The 18,546-nt window shown below is 44.3% G+C and overlaps 1 protein-coding gene across 1 annotated transcript; it reads right to left on the bottom strand.

The window, feature by feature from the left end:
- Positions 1-645: 645 nt before the first annotated feature.
- On the bottom strand, positions 646-18,330 carry MVD (mevalonate diphosphate decarboxylase). Its single transcript, XM_073605705.1, has 11 exons — positions 18,234-18,330; positions 17,533-17,597; positions 15,987-16,057; positions 11,485-11,599; positions 11,205-11,351; positions 9,396-9,595; positions 9,202-9,276; positions 8,824-9,042; positions 7,632-7,747; positions 2,558-2,666; positions 646-964 (listed from the first exon to the last, which is right to left on the bottom strand). Exons 2-11 carry the CDS (start codon positions 17,582-17,584, stop codon positions 884-886), a joined length of 1,185 nt encoding a protein of 394 aa, XP_073461806.1. The 5' UTR covers positions 17,585-17,597; positions 18,234-18,330; the 3' UTR covers positions 646-883.
- Between the last annotated feature and the right edge of the window lie 216 nt (positions 18,331-18,546).

Here is an 18,546-nt window from a genome sequence, read left to right as displayed (position 1 = left end):
CCCCAACCCTGCCTTCCCCTTCCCTCCACAGACTTCACCTACTGCACCCCAACCCTCCTGTCTCCTTCCCTCCAGACTTCCATCTACTATACCCCAACCCTCACACCCCCTTTCCTCCACAGACTTCCATCTACTACACCCAACCCTTCCGTCCCCTTCCCCCACAGACTTCCATCTACTGTACCCCAACCCTCCTGTCTCCTCTCCTCCACAGACTTCCATCTACTGCACCCCAGCCTCTCCATCACCTTTCCCTCCACAGCCCTCAATCTATTGTACCCTAACTTCTTCATCCCTTTCCCTCCACAGCTGTCCACCTACTGTACCCTGAACCCTCCATCACCTTCCCTCGAAAGCCATTCATCTATTGCACCCCAACCCCTCTCTCCCCTTCCGCCCACAGCTGTCCACTGTACCCCAACCCCTACACTCCCTTCCCCCCACAGCTATTAATTTACTGTACCCCAACACCTCCATGCCCTTCCCCCCCACAGCTGTTCATCTACTGTACCCTGACCCTCCACAGCCAACATTATGACTGAAACAGATACAAATACATGACAATGTGTCAGACAATAATATGCGGGTCACTGCATAGTTTCTGACTTTGTATCTAAAACAATAAAATAAAAATCCCAAACAAAATGGAAGGATTTGTTTTTTTATTTGCATAATAAACTGGGACTTGTACGAAAATTGGCCAATTACCATTGAGAAAATAAATATTTAGTGCTGGTCACACCCGTAATTTAAGTCTTTTTCTTCATATGAAGACGATAGAAATTTCCCAGCTCAGTGTTGACATAGCTAGGTAACCAGTAACAAAGGCGGAACTTCTTGTGTATTATTAAAACGTCTTTTCAAAAGGTTTCATGGTTTCCTCCTAGGTGGAAGGTTTGGGCAGCCCGTCTGCTCCTAATAGATCCAACGAAGGGTCCTGGGATTGTACTGGGCCTGGTCCCGGCTACAATATCATATAATCAAAATCCAAAAAGAGAAAAAAAAAAAAAAAAAAGGATCAGGAAATATATTCAGAACAAAGGAATTTTAAATGGGATAAAAAGTAAAATGTACTTATGATTTTTTCCCCCCAATGAACAGACATAATACAGACATTTTGGGGGAGATTCACTAAAACTGGAGCACTCGGAATCTGGTGCTATTGTGCATGATAACCAATCAGTTTCTAACTTCAGCCTGTTCAATTAACCACTTTAGGTCCACCCTATGGCAGTTTTGTTTTTGATCAAATAGATTTTTATTGACATTTTGTTATTTTTTTACAAAAACAAAACAAAAAAAAAAACACAAAAAAGGTAAAAATGGTAGTAATGGTACACTGAAGAATCAATAGTATACACTTCCACTACCTATAGCAGTTTTACTGCTATAGGGTGACACCTGTGAGCAAAATTATATTATATTATACACACACACATACATACATACACATATATATATATATATATATACACATACATACATATTGTACATACATATACACACACACGTGATCCGACACCTCCGGGTAGGGGGCATGTATGCGCACCACTGGTGGCTCGCTTGCAAAGCCGATCGGCGGGTGCATGGTACCCAATGTCCTCCAGCACCCGCCAATCATTAGGCAGAGAGAGAGAACGCCGATCCGACAGGAGGGAAGGGATGAAGTTTGCGTCCCTGCAAAGCAGGGAATAAATTCCATCTCTTCCACTAGTAAAAGCACCTCACCTCACAGTATAGTAAAACACTGGCTAGGCACACAGTTAACCCTTTTATCGCCCCTGATGTTTAACCATTTCCAGACAGTGACATTAGTACAGTGACAGTGTACATTTTTAGCACTGATCACTGTATTAGTGTCAGAATGTCCACCGCAATATCACAGTCCTGCTATAAGTCGCTGATCGCCGCCATTACGAATAAAAAAATAAACAAAAACATCCCATAGTTTGTAGAAGCTATAACTTTTGCGCAAACTATCAATATACGCTTATCGGGGAAAGTATGTAGCAGAATACATATTGGCCTAAATTAATGAAGAAAATTAGGTTTTTTTCAATTTTTTATTGGATATGTTTTATAGCAGAAAGTAAAAAATATATATATATATTTTTGTTAATTGTCAGTCTTTGTTTATAGTGCAAAAAAACTGAAAAAGAACACCAAAAGAAAGCTCTATTTGTGTGAAAAAAATTCATAAATTTAATTTGGGTACAGCATTGTATGACCGCGCAATTTCCAGTTAAAGTAACGCAGTGTACTATCGCATAAAATGGCCTGGTCACGAAGGGGGGTAAAACTTCCAGAGGTCAAGTGGTTAAGCGTTGACAATCAATCATGAAAGCTGATTGGTTACTATACACAGCTGCCCCAGATTCAATTTTAGTAAATCTCCCTCATTGTATCTGATTTTTAAACTGTATCAGAGACCCTTCAATCACACATGGAAAGACATTTCAGGAAACAAAAGGAAATCGAGTTTCTTTATATAGAGAATATTTTGTGGTTTTCTACATGTTCACTTTTATTTGCACAAATAATTGCGCTCTATTCTTACCCGCGTAACAATGACATAACGCACTCCTCCTGGACACATGTCACCTTCGATGGCAGAGGTCAGCTCCTGAGACAAGGGGGCGGGGCTCACTGGTAACCCTTTAATAAACCTAAATACATGACATCAAAGATGAAAGATTTAATGACAGAAACACAATGGACTGTTTTTTTCCCACACTATAGGCCCACGTCACAAAACGTTACGCAAGAATAAGTATGGTTTTTAGGAATGTTATTGACATTTGTAAAATGTCATTGGACCAAAAATGACTATATACTTTCATTTAAACAAAGTATCCTTATCCCGTAGTTTTAGCTCATTTTAAACAGAAAAGGAAAAACAATATACAAGGATAGAACAATATATCGATAATAGCAGCAGTCTAGATAATAGTTTATGAAAAATAAAATAATAATAACAATAATACTAAAAGATAATAGTCCCAGCAAGTGACTAATTTTAAGCCTATTGTGTCATAATTTAATGGCAATAATCAGCCAAGGTAGATTATATGTCAGTGGTTCTTCCCCTCCCACAATGGTGAGATTTCCTGCAGTAGATTGCGTCTCTGCCCCTCCCACAATGGTGAGATTTCCTGCAGTAGTTTGTGTCTCTGCCCCTCCCACAATGGTGAGATTTCCTATAGTAGTTTGTGTCTCTGCCCCTCCCACAATGGTGAGATTTTCCTGCTTAGTTTGTGTCTCTGCCCCTCCCACAATGGTGAGATTTCCTGCAGTAGATTGCGTCTCTGCCCCTCCCACAATGGTGAGATTGCCTGCAGTAGATTGGTCTCTGCCCCTCCCACAATGGTGAGATTTCCTGCAGTAGATTGGTCTCTGCCCCTCCCACAATGGTGAGATTTCCTGCAGTTTATTGGTCTCTGCCCCTCCCACAATGGTGAGATTTCCTGCAGTAGATTGGTCTCTGCCCCTCCCACAATGGTGAGATTTCCTGCGGTAGTTTGTGTCTCTGCCCCTCCCACAATGGTGAGATTTTCTGCAGTAGATTGTGTCTCTGCCCCTCCCACAATGGTGAGATTTCCTGCAGTAGATTGTGTCTCTGCCCCTCCCACAATGGTGAGATTTCCTGCAGTAGATTGTGTCTCTGCCCCTCCCACAATGGTGAGATTTCCTGCAGTAGATTGTGTCTCTGCCCCTCCCACAATGGTGAGATTTCCTGCAGTAGATTGTGTCTCTGCCCCTCCCACAATGGTGAGATTTCCTGCAGTAGATTGTGTCGCTGCCCCTCCCACAATGGTGAGATTTCCTATAGTAGTTTGTGTCTCTGCCCCTCCCACAATGGTGAGATTTTCTGTAGTAGTTTGTGTCTCTGCCCCTCCCACAATGGTGAGATTTCCTGTAGTAGTTTGTGTCTCTGCCCCTCCCACAATGGTGAGATTTCCTGTAGTAGTTTGTGTCTCTGCCCCTCCCACAGTGGTTGGGTACATTTGGGAATCCTGATGGGGAGATCTCACTGCTGGCGTCTCTGGGAGGCAGCATATCACTGTAAGTGGAAACATCTCTACCTGGTGGGCAACATCTTCCGGATCTGTACCATGTATAAAGCACATATAGATAGCCAATAAATGTCATTTATGGAGAATCACGTTTTGATACTTTATTGGAGGATGGAGAAGTGGGAGCGTTCCAGCCCTCTGCACCCATAGCAGATGCTACCTGATACAACATAGCAGATTACTCGATAAAATAACGGCTCGCCACTGGAGACACAGAACTGGAAGAACTGGATGGATCTGGCCAGCTGGATCTCCTACTGTGAATTCCTGACATAGTGAGCAGAGTAGGAGCCGTGAGACTGGCGGCCCCATCACAGCGCTTCTCCGAAGCATGTCAGGAATGAATGCGGATAAAGGCGAGAAGATTTCACGCTTCTGTGAATTCAATCCACGCAAACTGTGTATGATGACAAAAAAACACATGTATGATCGCCAGATCTATATGTGGCCTAATGTATGAAAATGTTTCCTTGTGCCCTGGGACTCCTTATAGACCAGCATGGTCACCGTGGTGCCATTTTCCAGCTTTATCAGTGCCATTGTTATTTTATGGTAAAGGCCATGGATTGGATTTGGATGCTGTTAATTTTTGGCAACAAAGTTACAGTCATTTTGGGGCCATTATGTGTATCATAAAATCCTCATCGGCTCTAGGAACGTCACTGCCTGGAGTATATTATATGCACTTCAAAAATCCTCTCCTTTATTCCAATTGAAACTTCATATGCGGAACATGTTCAGCTGGAGCTTCTGTGCTAAAGAAAGCTGAAGCCATGTTTAGAATGTGTCCTGTGTACCACACTGCATCTGCGGAGAGTATTTTAGCAATTTGAAGATTCTAACCTGCTTCTGTTCTGCAGAGAATATAAGCACCTTAATCGTACGCTCTGCTGAAATTTTTCAAATGAGAGCAATAAAAAAAATGAGGATGTGGTCATTAGCTTAGTAGATCTGTATTTTGCAGAATGTTTGAAGTTTAAGTGACACCCAGTATTGGCTAAGAGGTTAGCTTTCGAAAGACGTTAGCTATCTTGCCTGAATTCAATGTGTTTCGAAAACTTTCATCTTTATTGACTTAAGTTTGGCAATATTGGATGTCACATACCCCCAACTTCCTGCACTGATCAATGACTAAGGCTTCACATCTATGCATGTTGCTTTTGAGCGTTTCTGCAGTGCTTTTTGCGGTTCTTGTCGCGTTTTTGGACATGCGTTTTTACCGCGATTTGCATTTTTTTTTTTACACTGTATATAGCTGGATGCTAAGGGGGGGCCGGGAAGCCGGCCGCCGCATCCTTAACAACCGATGAGTTGTCAGCTGTCAGCAGGCTTCTCCACTGAATGTAAAAAAAAATATTGAATTGGCGGCTAAAAAAAAAAAAAAAAAAATATTGTGAAAAAAAAAAATAGCGTGGGGTCCCCCCCGGTCCATCCCAGGCACCTGGGTCTAATATGGATTCGGAGGAGGACTCCCACGCCACTTTATTTATTTATTTTTTAAATTTTGGCGTAGGGGGGTCCCCTCCGAATTCATACTAGACCCAAGGGCCTGGTATGGACCTGGGGGGGAGCCCACGCTATTTTTTTTCACGATTCCCCCCCCCCAAAATCCATACCAGACCCTTATCCGAACATGGAGCCCGGCAGGTCAGGAAAGGGAGGGGAGGAGCGAGCGCCCCCTCCTGAACCGTACCAGGCCGTATGTCCGCAACATAGGGACAAGGGCCTCTTTCCGACAACCCTTGCCTGGTGGTTGTCGGGGTCTGTGGGCGGGGGGCTTATTGGAATCTGAAAGCCCCCTTTAACAAATGCTTGACATCGGCGCGGACAGATCAGCGGGCGCAGCATCGGAGGAGGGTCGGCTGCGGCAGAGGAAGAAGAACACCGGACAAAGAAGACAGGAGAAAGAAGAAGAGCGGAAGAAGCAGAAGGAGAAGCCCGGAGGAGGAAGATGCGGTAGAAGATGGAGAAGAAGATGATGATATTTTTAATAAAAGACTTGTCAAAAACTGTACTGTATTTGTTCACACTACACTACTTTTTTTGGTGAATGGGTAGAGGTACAATGTACCCCATACTCATTTACATAGTGCGGAAAAGGGGGCTTCCAGATTCCGAAAAGCCCCCCGCCCGCAGACCCCGACAACCACTGGGCAAGGGTTGTTGGGAAGAGGACCTTGTCCCCATCAACATGGGGGCAAGGTGCTTTGAGGTGGGGGGGCGCAGAGCCTCCCTTGCTGTTGTTTTTTTTTTCACGATTTTATTTTTAGCCGGAAATTTTTTTTTTTTTTTTTTACATTCAGCGGGAAGCCTGCTGACAGCTGATGACTCATCGGTTGTTAAGGACGCGGTGGCCGGCTTCCCAGCCCCCTCCTTAGCAACCAGTTATATACAGTGAATGTACAGCAAAAAAAACACAAATCGCAAAGCGTGTCAAAATCACGGTACTTGCATTTTGGATGCGGGTCCATTGAAGTCTATTACATGCAAAACACACATTTTGCAGGAAAAAACTCCCCGACCCTTTCCAAAAATGCAGAGGCACAAAAATTCATTGATGTGAACATATTCCATAGTAACTCATGTTTTCCCTGCATCTCTGCAAAATGCATAAAAAAAACGCATTAGTGTGAATCGAGCCTAACACAGTACAATCCTCCATTACTGCTGCAAGTTCTGCTTTTGGGAACTACAAATCCTATCATCCTCCAGGGCTCTCAGGGGTCTAGTGCAGGCTGAATACGGATGATGAAATGAAGAGGAAATTCTTTTTACAGCTTTCCACACAGAGCTGGTCAGTCAAGGCAACACTTCAACCACATGCCAATTCCCCTCACTGATGACTACATCAGTGCAGCAACATTAGCTTTGAAACAGGAATTTAGGTGCATAAAATCCCCAGAAGAATTGCAGTGCCTTGGTCTGCCCATAGTGGGCAATGTAGAGACTGCAGTATCTTGGTCTGCCCATAGTGAGCAATGTAGACATTGCAGTGCCTTGGTCTGCTCATAGTGGGCCATGTAGAGATTGCAGTACCTTTGTCTGCCTATAGAGGGTGCTTTAGAGATCACAGTACCTTGGTCTGCCCACAATGGGCAATGTAGAGACTGCAGTACCCTGGTCTGCTCATAGTGGGCAATGTGGAGATTGCAGTGCCTTGGTCTGCCCATAGGGGGCAATGTAGAGATTGCAGTGCCTTGGTCTGCTCATAATAGGCGATGTAAAGATTGCAGTACCTTGGTCTGCCATAATGGACGTTGTAGCGGTGGACCAGGCCGATGATTTACTCTGACACCTGGTCAGTCTAGGCAACACTTCAACTACATAACCATTTGCTTCACTGATGACTCCAGTGCAGCAACAAGACCTTAGAAACAGGAATTTAGGTGCAGAAAATCCCCAGAAGAATTGCATTAGTAAAAGAAGACTCTAAGCATTTTAGATAAAGATCAAGCCAACCCAAGAATGATCACTCATGCACACCGAAGCTCATATAGCGGGGGGGGCAGTTATAATGTGAAGGAATAATAAAATATTAACAATTCTCCCAACACTTACAGGTCTCCATTAGAGGCTGGAGGGAAGGAACGCTTTACGACTTCCACAAACTCGTTGACAGTTGGTTCTAACATGAAGATGACGGCATTGGGACCTGCATCAAAGCTGTACGCAACCTGCAGGAAAGGAGGAGAGTAAGCATGTGAGAGCAAGCAAAAGAGTGAGAGCAAATGAGAATGAGACAGTACTTTGCAGTACCTTTGGTCTGCCCATATGTGGGCAAAACATTGATTGCAGTACCTTATCTGCCCATAGTGGGCGTTGTAGAGATTGCAGTTTCCTTGGTCTGCTCATATTGGGCATCTTAGAGATTACATTACCTTGGCATGTCCATAGTGTGCAGTGTAGAGATTGCAGCACCTTGGTTGACCATAGTGGGTGTTGTAAACAAGGCAGTACCATGGTCTACTCATAGTGGGCATTGTAGAGTTTGTGCTACCTTTGTCTGCCTATAGTGGGCAATGTACAGTTTGCAGTACCTTGGTCTGCCCACAGTGTGCATTGTAGAAATTGCAGTATCTTTATCTTCCCATAGTAGGCAATGTAGAGATTGCAGTACCATGGTCTGCCCTTAGCTGACATTGTGGTGTTTGCATTACTTTGCTCTGCCTATAGTGGGCATTATATAGTTTGCGGTACCCTGATATTCCTATAGTGGGCAATGTACAGTTTGCAGTACCTTGATCCACCCACAGTGTGCAGTGTAGAATTTGCAGTACCTAGGTCTGCCCATAGTGGTCACTGTAGAGATTGCAGTATCTTGATCTTCCCATAGCAGGCAATGTAGAGATTACAGTACCTTGGTCTGTCCTTAGCAGATGTTGTAGAGATTGCAATACTTTGGTCTATTCATAGTGGGCATTGTAGAGTTTGTGGGACTTTGGTCTGCCTATAATGGGCAATGTACAGTTTGCAGTACCTTAGTCTGCTCATAGTGGGCATTGTAGAGATTGCAGTACCTAGCTCTGCCCATAGTAGTCGCTATAGTGGTCTTGATCTGCCCATTAGTAGGCAATGTAGACATTGCAGTACCTTGGTCTTCCCATAGTGGGTAATATAGAGACTGCAGTACCTTGATCTGCCCATAGTGGGCAATGTAGAGAATGCATTGCCTTGATCTGTTCATAGTGGGCACTCTAGAGATTGCAGTACCTTGGTCTGCCTATAGTGGGTGCTGTAGAGGTTGCAGTACCTTGGTCTGTCCGTAGTGGGTGTTGTAGCGGTGGACAAGGCTGATGATTTGCTGTGACACCTGGTTCAGGTAGAAGATTGGGGGGAAGGTATCCAGGCACGTGGCATGGAACTGATTGCTGTCCTTCATCGTTAGCTGCCCGAAGCTTTCAAAATCTTTTTTCCTGATAGACTCGATCATCTCGGCCATTCTTCCTGACACCACTGATGCCGCCCGAAACTGAAACAGACAATTGGTGTTTATGCAGCACTAGACCGCCCCTCTCCACCATTTGAACATCTAGATGTAGGTATTGTAGGGACCAATGCATGTCTGGTAATGCTGATAATGATGCACGGATTACATATGGCCGCCCTGTCCTGTGACCGCGGATCCTACCTTGAGTAACGGGCTGGTCTCCACACTGGTCTGCATCCCAGCCGTGCTGCCAACATGTTTCTTCTCTGCGCTGGCCTGAAACATGGAACACGAACGAACGTTCAATATATATAAACCACAATGTCTTGTCTATATACTGCAGGGGGTGGGGGGCGCCATCACAGGCTGTGGGGGGGGGATTGCTCTGCTCTTACCACCAGGATGAGGATGCGTAGTTCTGGCCAGTGAGTCTCCACCTCCACCTGCTGTGCCAGACTGTCTTTACCGTCTTCCCGCTCCCCCATTAGCCATTGGACGAATCCTCCGTACATACTCCTGCAGGCACTGCCGGAACCCTGCCGGGCGATCTCAGACAGCTCGCCTTCCACGCCGTACAGCTTGGCCAAGGAGTAGACTGAGAGACAGGAAACAATGTATCAGCAGGACAACCAGGACCGCAATTCGACAATTTACACAATCACATCCAACCAATTCCACCTCCCCAATCGTCATATAATAGATGTAGATTAATGATTAATGATTTTTTTGTTTGTATTTTTTTTTTTTTTTTTTTTACACACTGTGACCAGAGTAATACAGTGTTACCATAGTAACACTGTACTACTCTGGGGAAGTGATCAGGATTTTTTTTTTTTTTTTTTTTACATATTATGATTGTTTATACCAGTGAATTTCATTGGTATAAGCAACCATTTTTACTGAATGAAACTGATTCAGAGTGTTTTGTTGTGATTAGCTATGACTGGCCACAGCTAATCACATGGTACAGATGGGCTGTGATTGGCCATGTTTGTACCATGTGATCACTGTGACCAATCAGAGCTAGCAACACAATTGTATACAATGGATGGCATGAAAGGAAGCCATCCATTGTTTTACAATTGTCATGTGATTGGTCAAGCCGGTACACTGAGCAGTCATCGGTGACAGATTGCGCCGCAGCGCAGCCGCGCGCGAGACACAATCCAGGAGAACGTCATGTGACGTTCGCCCGATCGACAAATGTCCTGCCTATTGACAATAATAGTTTAAGGGGTGTATTATAAAACATCCATACCGCTTTCATCCAGGGATATCACTCGTACATTTGTTCCGTGAGAGTGGGGCAAAAGCGAATGTGCTCTTCTGGTCAAATGTTCTTCAAATATTATGGACAGCAGTAAAGACAGGTTCATTTAGAACAAACAGGGAGTATACCACATTATGACCGCTAGATGGAGCCGAGGAGCACTGGAAATAAATACATCTTAGTGAGAAGAGATGCAATGGGGGAGATTTACTAAAACTGGGGAGTGCAAAATCTGGTGCAGCTCTGCATAGAAACCAATCAGCTTCCGGGTTTTTGTCAAAGATTAATTGAACAATTTTTTGAAGTTAGAAGTGGATTGGCTACCAAGCACAGCTGCACCAGATTCTATTTACACCAATTTTAGTAAATCTCCCCCAATGCAACATTTCTAGAGAACGCTGGAGGGAATTAGGAAATAAATGTAACGGATGCTACTATGGTATCTCCCACCTCCTCCAATGTCCTCTAGAACTGTTACTTTAAACCTCTTCCCACTAAGATGTATACATTTTCTGTGATCTTCAGCTCCATCTGGTGGTCATGATGCAAAATTTTCCTGATTCACTTTACGTTTGCTATAAATTAACCTATACAGGAGGTCCCTGAGTTACGACCTCCAACATGCGAATGACTCCTACTTACGAACGGGAGAAGGCGTGACGTTCTGTGCATGCGTGGCCACTTTTTGACGGCGGGAACATTGGAAAACATCAGAAAACGACGCCTGCGCGTGCGCGGCTACTTGACAGAACATCGGAAAACGACGTCTGTGCCATTCTGCGCATGCGCTTCCGAACAAATCCGACTTAAGAACAAACCGGCAGTCCCTAACCCGTTCGTAACTCGGGGATTGCCTGTATTTACCTCTGAAAAAATCAGAATCGCATGATTTTCTGATTTTCTGCCTCCATTTAGCGCCATCACCTTCTCTTACCCAGACAGGCGTATCCCGCAGCAGAGGACGCCAGCCCGGCGGCAGTGGGGAAATTGTTGATGGAACAGATGTGGACTTTGTCATTGAGGATCCTGGAGATGCCATCTTCGCTGCCACTGTTCCGCCTCTTCCTCGCCAGACGGCGGACTGGAGGGGGCCAATGGAGAAGAAGATCACATTGAGTGCGATTGGAGGACGTGATGAAGAGGAAATCAAATCAATACAAATTTGGGTGAATAGTAATGAGTTAAAGAGGAACTCCGCAGGTAGGATTACTCACTTTCTCGCAGGCAGGACTGCAGGCGCGGGTGATTAATGTCGTCTTCCTTCCCGTTCAGCCAGATCCGGTCCTCGGTGAACTCGCGGCTGGCCGCAATGCTGGTCGTCGTCTTTAGCTGAAACATTTAAAGGGGAACACAATTCTGCCATTAGGATGGATAAAATGAAGGGGCGGAGTCAGGATACAGAGACCTCTGCTGCTAAACCAGCTGACCAATGAGCTGCCAGCTGCTGCAGCGTCTGCACCAATTGGCTGGTGGATAATACAGGTTGGAACAGAAGTCACGTTCTGTATACCGCCATTGAAAGGTGTGCGCAATGTATTATGGGATGTGGGGGAGGGGCGTTCTTTATCTCAGAGTTTCTGCAAAGTAGAGATTAGGAGCCTGAACACTCCCTGGATTCCAGAACCCCCAGGATGTGTTGAAGGGGATTATAATGAGGCAAAACTCCCTAATGTACTATAGGTGCCCCCTATCATACACCAAGCACCACAACCCACCCTAGAGCATACACCCCACTATACACCATACCCTACACCATATGATACACCACACTATACACCATACCATACAGCACACCATACACCCCACTATACACCATACCATACAGCACACCATACACCCCACTATACACCATATGATACACCACACCCTGCATCCCACTATACACCATACAGCACACCCTACACCCCACCATACAGCACAACCCATACCCTACACCCCACTATACACTATACCATACAGCACACCATACACCCTACTATACACTACACCATAGACCCTAAATTATACCCTACACCCTACTATACTTCACATCATACACCACACCATACACCCTACATCCCACCATACAACATAACATACATCATACATCCTATCATACACCTAGAGTTGCCACCTCATCCCTTTAAAACTGAACACATATTAATTACACAGGTCCTAAGGCTAAATAAGGTGGTAATTAACCACTTGCTAAAAATCGCAGATCACTGCCATTACTAGAAAAAAAATAAATAATAAATATGCCATAAATCTATTCCCTATTTTATATTTTTATAACTTTTGCACAAACCAATCAATATATGCTTATTACAATTTTTTTTTACCAAAAATATGGAGAAGAATGCATATCGGCCTAAACTGATGAAGAAATTCGTTTTTTTATATTTTTGGGGGGGATATTTATTATGGCAAAAAGTAAAACATATTGCTTTTTTTTTCAAAATTGTCGCTCTTTTGTTGTTTGTTTAGTGCAAAAAATAAAAGCCGCAGAGGTTATGAAATACCACCAAAAGAAATCTCTATTTGTGGGAAAAAAAGGACATCACTTTTGTTTGGGTACAATGCTGCACGACTGCGCAATTGTCAGTTAAAGCGACGCAGCACTGAATCGCAAAAAAAATGGCCTGGTCGTTAAGGGGGAAATTCTTCCCGGTCCTTAAGTGGTCAAACTCACTTGGTGCCTTATCTGCATTAAATTAGCCTCAGAACCTGTGTAATTCATATGTGTTGAGGTTTAAAGGGATGATGTGGCAACTCTACATACACTATATACCCTACCATACATCATACATACTACCATACCATGCACACTACCAAGCACCATACCATACATCAGTGATGGCGAACCTTGGCACTCCAGATGTTTTGGAACTACATTTCCCATGATGCTCAACTACACTGCAGAGTGCATGAGCATCATGGGGAATGTAGTTCCAAAACATCTGGGGTGCCAAGGTTCTCCATCACTGCCATACACCCTACATCATTGTTTCTCAACTCCAGTCCTCAAGTACCCCATCAGGTCATGTTTTCATGCTGTCCATTATTTTGCACAGGTGATTTGATCAGTTTCACTGCCTTAGTAATTATCACAGCCGTTTCATCTGAGGGAAATCCTGAAAACATGCCCTGTTGGGGGTGCTTGAGAACTGGAGTTGAGGAACATTGCCCCACATCATACATCCCACCATTTACCACATCATACACCAGGGGTGCTCAACCTTTTGAAGAGCGAAGGTCACTTAAGTGATTGGTAACCAGTCATGGGCCACAGTGAAATTAAATGGTTCAGAATTTAGATTTGTTTTATTTTGAATAGCATAATGAACATTTTCCCCTTGCAGCTGCTGAATGCCGACGGAAGGGAAAGGAGGAAAATCAGGCTTTATAAAGAGGCTATAAAAATCTGGCAAACGGAGAGGCTGGTTCCTGTATGTGTCGCCCCCTCCGCCACCCCTCCTGTCCAAGTGTAGAATAGAATGTTACAAGGAGGCCACACAGGCCCCTGAAGCATTGGGCAAGGTCGCCGTTGTCACCCCTGATGCTACACCAGTGGTTGGGGTGTGGGGTAAAAACACGTCTCAACTATGGGGTTTTACTGCCCCCCCAAACTGCAAATATAAACAAGCCCTTACTGCCCTGAGCCCCCTAGAAGGCTGTCTTTACACTGATGCACTGCAGATTACCTGATCTGTGGGTGCAGTACATCTGTGGCTTTCCTGCGGGTTAGCTGCACTTTGCCATCCATAGATTTGTATTATATCTTGTGAGTGTGCTTTCTGAAAGTGCACCAAACCCGCAGGATATCATAGAAGTTATGGCTCAGTGAAACTAACCCAGGAAAGCTGCAGGTGCACTGCGCAGCACCTGTGGATCAGTGTGAAAGCAGCTTAAATAATTGTTAACCCTTTATAGGTGTGGATATGCCCATTGTAGAAGTGCAGTGTATGTGATGTTTAATACACTGCCATTTCTTTTCCTATTTCAGCTTCTGCTGGCATCGCTCTCCAGGCTGCTAGACAGGTTTCAGGTGAAATGCAGTTGGTATCATCCACCTGGGACAGGAGCCGGCACTACAGAGGCTTATGTGGCTCCTGCCCCCTCAACAACTGCCTGCTTCCTCCTCTGCTGGCGCAAAGCACTCTGATGCTCTGGGATGGCAGGTCAGCAACCCCAGATCGCAAATAATGGGTTGCCGACCCCAGGCTTGTGCTTCCCTGGTTTAAAGTCGAGGGCCACAGGTTGAGGACCCGTCATACACCCAGGGTGCCCAACCCGGGGCTCTTTGGTATATGATGTGCGGCCCTTTGACCTCAGCAGTCTGTAGTGGGTACATTGATTGGGGTAATAGCATTGATCTCTTCTAGTCTCATGTAAAGTGTTCCCAGATTTGTCTGCAGCATATCCCCAACCAACCATGTATCCTGTACACACTCTCTGACCCTTGTTTCCTTTATTAGATCTGCAGTTTCTGACAGTCCTCCCAAGCATTACACACAGTATCTCACAAAAGTGAGTACACCCCTCACATTTTTGTAAATATTTTATTCTATCTTTTCATGTGACAACACTGAAGACATGACACTTTGCTACAATGTAAAGTAGTGAGTGTACAGCTTGTATAATAGTGTAAATTTACTGTCCCCTCAAAATTACTCAACACACAGCCAATAATGTCTAAACCATTGGCAACAAAAGTGAGTACACCCCTAAGTGAAAATGTCCAAATTGGGCCCAAAGTGTCAATATTTTGTGTGGCCACCATTATTTTCCAGCACTGCCTTAACCCTCTTGGGCATGGAGTTCACCAGAGCTTCACATGTTGCTACTGGAGTCTTCTTCCACTCCTCCATGATGACATCATGGGGCTGGTGGGTTTTAGAGACCTTGCGCTCCTCCACCTTCTGTTTGAGGATGTCCCACAGATGCTCAATAGGGTTTAGGTCTGGAGACTGGCTTGGCCAGTCCATCACCTTTACCCTCAGCTTCTTTTACAAGGCAGTGGTCGTCTTGGAGGTGTGGATATGACACGTGCACTCAACTTCTTTGGTTGACCATGGCGAGGTCTGTTCTGAGTTGAACCTGTCCTGTAAAACCGCTGTATGGTCTTGGCCACTGTGCTGCAGCTCAGTTTCAGGGTCTTGGCAATCTTCTTATAGCCTAGGCCATCTTTATGTAGAGCAACAATTCTTTTTTTCAGATCCTCAGAGAGTTCTTTGCCATGAGGTGCCACGTCGAACTTTCAGTGACCAGTATGAGAGAGTGAGAGCGATAACACCAAATTTAACACACCTGCTCCCCATTCACACCTAAGACCTTGTATCACTAACGAGTCACATGACACCAGGGAGGGAAAATGTTTAATTGGGCCCAATTTGGACATTTTCACTTAGGGGTGTACTCACTTTTGTTGCCAGCGGTTTAGACATTAATGGCTGTGTGTTGAGTTATTTTGAGGGGACAGCAAACACTACTTTACATTGTTGCAAAGTCTAATTTCTTCAGTGTTGTCACATGAAAAGATATAATAAAATATTTACAAAAATGTGAGGGGTGTACTCACTTTTGTGAGATACTGTATGTTGAAGATTACGTGCGGCCCTTTGGTGATGTCAGGGGCCACATTTGAGGCCTTCTTTAGTTCATAAGTTGACAACCACTGCCATACATCCTACCATACATTATCCAATGACAGGTTCTCTTTATGAAGATGACAGACCTGATCCTGGTGCAGGGTGACGCTGAGAGAAGAGTTGATGGGGAGGATGAGCTCCTCGTTCCGCTTCCCCCCTGAAACACAAATTCAATGTAAAGTTTAATTATACAGGAGGAGCCCCTGAGGACTGGCAGAGCGCTGTAACCCATAGCAACCTCATCCCACCATTGGATCACCGAACAATTAATTCTGACTGGTTGGAATTGACTCCACCTCAACAGTGTTTCTCCAAAGTATTGGTCATCTTGTTGGAGAATCTGCAGGTTTTCTGGAAACACCTAAATACTGAGCCTGTGGTTCTAAAAGTCAGAAATTCCCAAATCTATCAGATTATGTACACCTCCTGACCAATCACAAGGAGAGTTCTCAAACCCCCAACTATCCCCACCAGCCCCCCAAAAATGAGGGGCAAGGGAAGAGCACATCTCAGCGTAAGCAGGAGGCAGAGAGGTGGAGTTGCATTCCCATGCTGACTGAGGCACTGTGAAGGGCCTGCTGGATCAGGGAGAATGCACATTATATATTATTATTATTATATATATAATCCTATTTAATTTGTTTATAAACAACCTGGAGGATGGGATAAACAGTTCAATCTCTGTATTTGCAGACGATACTAAGCTAAGCAGGGTAATAACTTCTCCGCAGGATGTGGAAACCTTGCAAAAAGATCTGAACAAATTAATGGGGTGGGCGACTACATGGCAAATGAGGTTCAATGTAGAAAAATGTAAAATAATGCATTTGGGTGGCAAAAATCTGAATGCAGTCTATACACTGGGGGGAGAACCTCTGGGGAATCTAGGGTGGAAAAGGACCTGGGGGTCCTAGTAGATAATAGGCTCAGCAATGGCATGCAATGCCAGCCTGCTGCAAGCAAAGCCAACAGAATATTGGCATTAAAAAGGGGATCAACTCCAGAGATAAAAAGATAATTCTCCCGCTCTACAAGACTCTGGTCCGGCCGCACCTGGAATATGCTGTCCAGTTCTGGGCACCAGTCCTCAGGAAGGATGTACTGGAAATGGAGCGAGTACAAAGAAGGGCAACAAAGCTAATAAAGGGTCTGGAGGATCTTAGTTATGAGGAAAGGTTGCGAGCACTGAACTTCTTCTCTCTGGAGAAGAGACGCTTGAGAGGGGATATGATTTCAATTTACAAATACCGGACTGGTGACCCCACAATAGAAATAAAACTTTTTCGCAGAAGAGAGTTTAACAAGACTTGTGGCCGCTCATTAAAATTACAAGAAAAGAGGTTTAACCTTAAACTACGTAGAGGGTTCTTTACTGTAAGAGCGGCAAGGATGTGGAATTCCCTTCCACAGGCGGTGGTCTCAGCGGGGAGCATTGATAGCTTCAAGAAACTAATAGATAATCACCTGAATGACCGCAACATACAGGGATATGTAATGCAATACTGACACATAATCACACACATAGGTTGGACTTGATGGACTTTTTTCAACCTTGCCTACTATGTAACTATATATATATATATATAGTGATTCGATGGCATCATACAATCTGTCCTGACTCCACCTACTCACAGTATTTGATGACGGCGATGTTTACGGGGGCTGTGCATGTCACCTTCCTCATCTTCAGCGGGATGCTGGAAGAGAAGACAAGAAGAAGAAGACGGTGCAGAATGGAGAATCATTGGAAATAATGTCAATGTCTGAGAACCTTCGCTCTGTTCTCTACCCACCAATCGATGGATCGTATGTTTTATATATATATAAAACCACACACACATACATATACACAGACATCCCATCATATACATTATTTGGACACTATACAATGTACAGATGAACACAGAATAGAATACAGTTTTAATGAAAGATCCACACATGGATCACTTACCATATATCGATCAATGACATCATACATAGACAGATCACATTGTACACTATACACACTGCACCCCATATATTGTACAACCTGATCACTAATACATAGAGAAATGTATATATAAAATGATACATTTTATCAGTATAAGTTATCACAATAATATATAAAATGTATCAGTAATAGTTCTATATATAGTATACAATGTATCAGAGTACAGAGCACCCATACTGTGCCACCTGACCAGTACTACATATAGAAATGACACCCCCAGAAGTGTATATATAAGTATTAGTTATATATAGTATAGGATCTATATATAGCATACATTATATTAGTTATATATACTATCTCTCTGTAGTATACACATTATTATATATCAGTGTAGATCTCTCACCTCTCTCTGTATCTCTCCTGCCTCCACTCACTCTCCGCTCACCTCCCCTCCTGACCCCGCCCCTGTCATATACTGTACAGCCAGCAGCCACCAATCCCCGCTCACACCCCGCCTTCTCCCCGCCCTCACCTCACATGCTCACCCAATAGAGATCATCGGAAGATTGAAGCACGAGAGGAACCAAACCCTCCCGGAACTCGAAACTGGAGGAGAGAGCCGGCCGGGGAGGTTTCACTGATACACAACACCCTCCATATATAGAGGGGGAAGACAGTACAGGGTGCACGTATGTGTGTTTGTAGATGAGTAATCA

This window comes from Aquarana catesbeiana, linkage group LG11, assembly GCF_042186555.1.
Source record: "Aquarana catesbeiana isolate 2022-GZ linkage group LG11, ASM4218655v1, whole genome shotgun sequence".
NCBI lineage: Eukaryota > Metazoa > Chordata > Amphibia > Anura > Ranidae > Aquarana > Aquarana catesbeiana.
Note: the sequence above shows the minus strand (reverse complement) of the source record. Positions and strands in the feature narration are given on the sequence as shown.